The sequence below is a fragment of the Terrapene carolina genome, unplaced genomic scaffold (assembly GCF_002925995.2).
Source record: "Terrapene carolina triunguis isolate 2854851 unplaced genomic scaffold, T_m_triunguis-2.0 Scaffold227, whole genome shotgun sequence".
Lineage (NCBI taxonomy): Eukaryota > Metazoa > Chordata > Testudines > Emydidae > Terrapene > Terrapene triunguis.
The window spans coordinates 4,030,681-4,037,411 of record NW_020664578.1 but is presented as its reverse complement, the minus strand read 5'-3'; the positions used below and the strand labels follow the sequence as shown (position 1 = coordinate 4,037,411).

Below are 6,731 nucleotides of genomic sequence, written 5' to 3'. Positions count from 1 at the left end.
GCCCTGCTGAGAACTAACCGGCTCATCAGAGAGCAACCCAGACGGTGGGAAAGGCTCCACAAGGAGACCCCGCACACACCCTGCTCGGCCAGGGGAGCGGGGCAGCGTGCTTCCATCACCAGTGAAACGAGTTTGCTGGGCTCAGCCAAGCGCCACCAGACAGCTCCCTGACCCACTCCCTTGGCTGGGAGACGCGGACACGCCGTCGGCGTGGGTCACCCTGGAGCAGACAGGACAGACACGCTCTGGCCCAGCTGGGGCCCATCCGTCACCGTGTGAGTACACAGGCCCGACAGCCCCTTGGCTGCAGGGAACGTGTCCTCCAGGTGCAGAGACCAAACCCGGCCACCAGGAACGAAGGGGGGTGGGAGCAGTGCCTGCGCCCGCACGGGAGGAAGGGAAGGGGAAAGGACCCAGAGAGCGAGAGGGGCCGCAGCCAACAGCCCCCGAGATAAAACCCTGAGCACAGGGTCCTTCTGCAGTGCCACTGTCAGCCCTGGGGGGAGGGAGCTGAGAGGCCCCAGCTGCAGGCTACGGTCTCAGGGGGATAGCCATCGGCGAGCAAGGACTTGTCACCCTGCAACTCTGCAGCCCGAGCAATCAACACACGGAGGGTGTGGGCCAGCCCACCAAAGACGCAGGCACCTCCTGGGAATGCCAAGCCATGGCAGAGCAATGAGAGTCCACTGGGCTCCCCCCTCCCCTGTAACCATAGGAACACCGAATCCCAGTACCAGCTCCCAGTCCCTTACCGTCCGTGAAGGGCTCCCACTGGTAGAGGCGGCCCATGAACTCCTGGGTGTTGAAGGCAGCGCACTGCACGGCTCGGGCGTCGGGCTGGTCGGCTGGGCACGGCTGGAAGGGAAAGGAGGCTGAGATGCAGCTGAATATGGCGCTAGGAGACGCCAAGCAGGTCTCCACACTGCTTCCCATCGTGGGGGCATGTGTTGTTATATCAGTGCCCATCACCAGCGTGAGATACAAATACCCTGGGATCTGAAATGCAGCTGCCTCTGGGGTGGGGCATGGCAGGTCTTTACCCGCCACACAGCAATGCTGCACAGAGATCACTTGTGCACTGCTGAAATGCGGTGGGGGTGGGAGGGCAGCACCTGGTTAAGAGCCATGTAGCAACGCTGTAACAGAGGTTGCTTACCCAGTGCCAAAATGCAGCCACCTCTGCGGTGGGCCATGGCAGCTGTTCATCAGGAATTGCTCATGCAATGCTCATCATCCTTTCTTTCTCCTCCCCGGCATCCGTCCTCCCCTCTTCTCCTACCCCATTCCTTCCACTCTCTGCCCATCCCCTTTCCCCCTTACTGCTTAGCCACCCCCCACCCCACAATCTTTCAATGGAAGGGATCAATCCCTTGAGTCAGCAAAGCCCTCGCGGCCCCAGCTGGGGGGAAAGATGCTATGGGCTGTGAATGCACTTTCTTTTTCAGAAAGGGGGAGCCATCTCACTGGGAGCTTGCCTTCCTCGGGCACCTTCCCTGTGAAGATCTCCAGGTGTTTGGAAAATGTTCCTGGAATTGCACTTGGTGAGGCAGGAGAGGGCTGTCCCGTTATACGGGGGGAAACTGAGGCAAAGAGAAGGGACACGACTAGCCCGGGGCCACAGAGAGAACCAGTGAAACAGAACCCCGGACTCCTGCCGCCCAGTCACCTGCTCTAACCATCCATCCACACTCCCTGCTCAGCCCCCTTCCCTGCTCTAACCACTGGAACGCGCTCCCCTCACAGAGCAAACCCAGACGTCCTGGCTCCCTCCCCTTAACTGCATGACCTCAAGTCACCAGACAATGGGGCCCCTAAATAACTTCTTCCCAACAGCCCCTGTAACTCTCCCAGCATGCTCTGGGCCCCTCCAGCCCTGCATGGCTATTTACAGGAGCGAGTTCCCGCCAGCCAATGGGGGAGGTTTGGCCGGCATTGTATAAACGAGCGGGACGGGTGATTTATAAGCCCTGCACTTTCGGAGCACGGCAGCGGGGCTCGCCTGGAACCGGCTGGGCCTGACATTTGTGTATTTTTTCACTGTTTATTAAACCAAAGAAAAAAGGACAAATTGGCAGGAAAAACCCCATTAGCAACCGAATCGCTTGTCGTCTGCCTTTCCAGCTCAGACGCTCTCAGCCCCGCCAGCGGCCACTTCCCTAGATGGACTCGAATCCTTTTACTGCTAAATGGGCGCAGGCCCCACAAGATAGTTTGGTCCTGCTGGCTAAAGTGGAGGAGGACGGAGTCAGGATTCCTGGGTTCTTTTCCCGATGGGCTGGGTGACCTTGGGCAAGTCACTTCCCCTCTCGCCTGTAAGATGGGGTGGCTAATACTGTAATAAAGTGGGTGGGGGTGTGTACCCAGCAGTGCCCTCTCCTGGAGGAAAGCAGAGCTGATCGCCTGTGTGTCTTATGCCCTATACTGCTAGTGGAGAATGGAGAGTCTCCTGTTGGGGGTTTGAAGCATGGGGCTCTAAGTTCTAGTCCCACCAGGGGGAGGCATCCGGCGCTCCTGTAGGGAAAGCGGAGGCCCTTACCTCCTGCCTGCAGGCTTTGAACTGCTTGCTCTCCCCCTCGCAGTGGAAGGTCTCTGTGCCGGGGTGGTAGAGATTCCACTGGGGCACCTCGGGGCCTGGGTGCAGGCCCAGCCTGGGCCTTTGCCCCCTGGCCTGGAACTGGACGGGGTTCCCGCGGTGGAGCAGCCAGATGTCCGGTTCTGCCAGCCGGTGAGGCGAGGGCTGTTCCACGAAGATGCTCTGGGAGGCCCGGGTGCCGTAGCTGCCCGGGCGGTACTCGTTCTGTCTCTGAGCACGGGGCCGGGCCAACTGGTGGGGATGGGAGCGTGCGGGGGGGTCGGCAGGGCCTGCTCCCTCTGGCTGGGCCAGGTGGGTGGCCTCAGGCCCGGGCTTTGGTGCTCCTGTGGCCCGATGGTGGGAGTGGGGTTGGGGGTGGCCGAGTTCTGGCGCCTCCTTGTGGCCACCCCCTGCCCCGTGTCCCTTGGGCGCCAGCTGCGCCTCCACGGTGGAGCTGTGGTTCTTCAGCACCTCGTGCGTGAGGCGCAGCTCCCCCCGTGGCCGAGGGGCGCGGCCGCTGCTCGGGGCCCTCTCTCCCGTGGGCGTCCCAGGGTGGGAAGGCTGTTGGATGCCCCTTGTGCCGTCCCCGGGCCCGTCTCCTCCTCCTCGCTTGGCGGGCGCCTGCGCACCCGCCCTCGGGCGTGACTCCTGCGAACCCGTCTTCTCCACAGCCGTTGGCTCTCCCCCGCCGGGCCCTACGGTGGCCACCGGAGCCCAGCCAACAAACAGGGACGGCTGCTCCGTGGGAGAGGGGCCCAGCTGGGGAGTGCCCTCCGCGGTGCGATGCCGGGCCCCTTGCAGCTCTGGGGGTGCTGCTGCTGGCTCCCGATTCTCTCCAGGACTCGCCTCGTCCTCCGAGGGGCCTGTGTGGGACTTGGCTGTGGCCTCGGCCTTCAGTGGCCCAGCGCTGCCCTGCTCGGCCGTGTGGGGCTGGCGGTGTGGAGCGGGCCCATCTCCCTCACTTCTGGGCCTCGCCCTAGGCCCTGCCGGCTCTGAGCTGTTCTCTGCCAGCGCTCCAGCCTGGAGCTGGGGCTGCGCGGAGTCCTCCGCCGGCACGGCCTTCCTCTGCTTGTGGTGCGGATGGTGCTCGCCCTTGGCCGGCGGCTCCTTCTCCCGGCTGGGGGCTTCCTTGGCCTTGCGCTTGGGAGTCTTGGTGGGCGGCGGTGGCTGGTCGCTCGGGGGCCCTGGGTGTCTCTTGAACCGTGGCGTGCCCCCCTCCGCCACCTCCTTGTGCAGCGGCAGCGCGAAGGGCACCTTCCCGTAGCCATATTTCCCCGGTTTGATCGACTCTCGAATTCGAGACCTGCAACGAGGGGGGAACGTGTTGTTACAGGCCCTGCGTAAACAGAGCAAAGGGGGAGCCAGGGACCTGAGTGCGCCTACTGGGTGGCTTCAGAATGGCACGCCTTGTGTCATGAGCTCTGTACTGCACACAGCTCAAGGGGATTCTCCCATAGTTTAGCAGGGGTGGGGCTAGGCTTCTGGACTGGGAGGATCTGCGCTCTCTCCCTGCTGTTGCCATGGGGCATTCCAGGTGCCGTGGGGTATTCCAGGTGACGCACAACACTGCTTCCTAGCTAGTAGGCGCCGAGAGAGCAGGCTTGGCCCTGCACAGAGCCCCCGGGAGGAAGGAGGGTGCAGTGGTTAGAGCTAAGGCCTGGGACTAAGCCGATCCAGGTTCAGTTCCAACTTCTGCCTCTAACCCCCTGTGTGACCTTGGGCCAGTCCCTTAGTCCATCTGTGCCTCAGTTTCCCCATCCGCCCAATGGCGCTAACAGCCCTGCCTCGTGGAGGGGCTGGGAGGTGAAGTGCATTCGAGGTGCCCCAACAGCCTGGTGATGAGGCCCAGGCAGCGCGTGAGGATCAGCTGACTCTTTTTCAGTTTCTGAGTGGATTTAGCCCTGGGGGCCGTTGCCGGACGGGCGGCCCTGAGTGGACAAGGACAGTGACGGGGCCCGCACCCCACCGTGCAGACACGGGTGGTTTGGTCTCCATGCCCAGTTCCAAGGTATTTTGGCGCCTATGGAAGTTAGGATCCGAGCTTGCCAGCTGGGAGGGGGCCTTCAGAGCAGAGACCAGGGCAGTAGGAACAGTGCCGGGATCCCCGCACACCAGTCACTGACTGGAGGACAAATGGCACCTACCCAACGCCCCGAGCCAGCCGGTTCCCTCTCCCCCGCCCAGGTCGCGAGCCCAGGCTGTGCCACAGGGGACCCTGGCTCTCACCTCCTGGCAGCGCGGGACTCCTGCGTCGGGGACGCTGCCCACTTGGACCCGAGGGCAGCGTGTCGGGAGCTGCCGGCTGCGCCGCCCGCCTCGTGGCTGCCCCGCCGCTCGGGTTTGAAGAGCGGGAGTGAGTCCTGGGCGGGCAGCCGCGCCGGGGCCGAGCTGCGGCGTCTGAAGGGCCTTTCCGGGCTGGAGGTGGCGGGAGCGTCCGGGTGGCGCAGCCGACGCGAAGAGTGGGCCAGGCCGCGGCTGGAGGCGCCTGCTTTGCCGGACGGGTCCTCTTCCCGCCTTGGGGCTCTGGGGGCGAGGGCTGGGTCCCTCCCGCGGCTGGAGTGCGTGGAGGAGGCATCCCGCAGCGGGGACAAAGGCAGCTGCTCGGAGGGGAAGGACTCGTGGCGGATGTACCTGTTCGGGGGCCCGTAGCGGGCGGGAGGGGGGGCTGCCCGGGTGTGGCTGGGGCCGCTGTGGAGGGGGAGGGCAGAGTCGCTGTGGAGGGGGAAGGCAGGCCCCGGTGGGGAGAGAGGCGCCCCCGATTCCCCGTCAGTGTGAAGGGGGTAGGACGACCGGGGCGGGTAAGGATTGGCTCGTTCCTGTGGGTACAGGGGCTGGGCGTATGTGTGTGGGCCATGAGGGCCCCCCCAGGGGGCTCGCTGATAGGGGGGCAGGCAGGTGCGGACCCTTTCCAAGACCCCCACCCCACAGGGCTGGGAGCAGGATGACCACGGACCCCAGCTGCTCCAGGCACCCGCCACTTGGTTTCCAGCTCCGTCCTCCTCAGGCACCTGCCGGGACGTCCGCTGAGGGACCTGCAAGGGCACAAGGAGACGGCCTGGTCACTGGGGGGCTCCTCAGGAGGGGCCTGTCCCCAGCTCCAGGCCGAGGTGACGCTGCCGCACCAGCTGGGGTCTCACATCCTCCAGTTGGCCATGGCCCTTAACAGCAGGGGACATCCACTCCACTGGCGTGGGCTCAGCCCCCCACCTCCACCCCGTGAGCATCTGACCAGGGGCCTCACCCCCTCGACACAGCTTAACGCCTGACCCAGCAGCCAGGGCTCAGGGGTGGCATTGGGTGCCCAAGGGGCAGCTTTGGCCCAGGTCTCTGGGGCTGGGACAGACGGAAAGATCTGGGCAGGTAGAGCCTCCTGGATCCGGCAGCAGGAGGGTTGGTACCTGGGTAGAGACTGGAGCAGGGGGAAGAGAAGCCAAAAGACGGGACTGAAGGGAAGTGGCCTGGGTTGAGGGGCACAGACCTGCCCAGGAAGCATTTCCTTTTGTGTCCCTGCTGCTTAACGCAGGGCCCTTCCCCGTACCCCCCACCTCAGCTGGCTCTGCCTGGCCTGGCCTCTCCCGGGTGCCTCAGACAGAGGGACGATCCCACGCCAGGCGGGGCGGGCCCAGCTGTGGGGAACAGGCTGGGGAGTTTATCGCTGCCCAGCTGTTCTCGCCTCCTCGCTACAACATCCCAAAGGCCCCTGGCCTGGAGGGCTCATCGTTAGCCAAAAAAGGAAATTAAGAAAACGAACGTGCTCACCGATTGCCAAAATATTTGGCCTGGTTCAGGAGTGCCTTGGAGACAGATAGTGCTTGGCTGGATTTTAACGAGGGCACAGGTACCGTGGGGCGGGCTGTTAAACCCACTCGGTGCAAAGCGGAGCACTGCCGCTGCCCCCCTCAAACGTTCCTCCTGCACCCCACAGTTTGGGGACCTCTGCTCTAGTGGCTCGGATCAAGCTGCAGCCCCCTAGCTTCACTGGGGGGGGCTATATATTTTTTTTTATAGCTCATTCATCGAAAGGATGGAAGGAGATTCCTCTAAGGCTCAGCATCTCCAGGGGAAGCATCAGTGACCTCCTGACGAAAAGCGCTCTACCCAGCGCCAGGGATCTCAAAGCACAGTGCAAAGCAGGTCAGGATCTTATCACCGTTTGACA

The 6,731-nt window shown here is 63.7% G+C and overlaps 1 protein-coding gene across 1 annotated transcript in view; it reads right to left on the bottom strand.

Moving 5' to 3' along the window:
• Nucleotides 1-568: 568 nt before the first annotated feature.
• The window catches only part of ADAMTSL4 (ADAMTS like 4), a 32,860-nt gene continuing 26,697 nt past the window's right edge, over nucleotides 569-6,731 (bottom strand). Inside the window, exons 4-6 of the mRNA XM_024210824.2 lie at nucleotides 4,799-5,604; nucleotides 2,537-3,875; nucleotides 569-855 (exon numbers count right to left, since the gene is read on the bottom strand). Coding sequence (XP_024066592.1) covers nucleotides 601-855; nucleotides 2,537-3,875; nucleotides 4,799-5,604 — 2,400 coding nt within the window. The 3' untranslated portion in view covers nucleotides 569-600. The remainder of the gene's footprint in view (nucleotides 856-2,536; nucleotides 3,876-4,798; nucleotides 5,605-6,731) is intronic.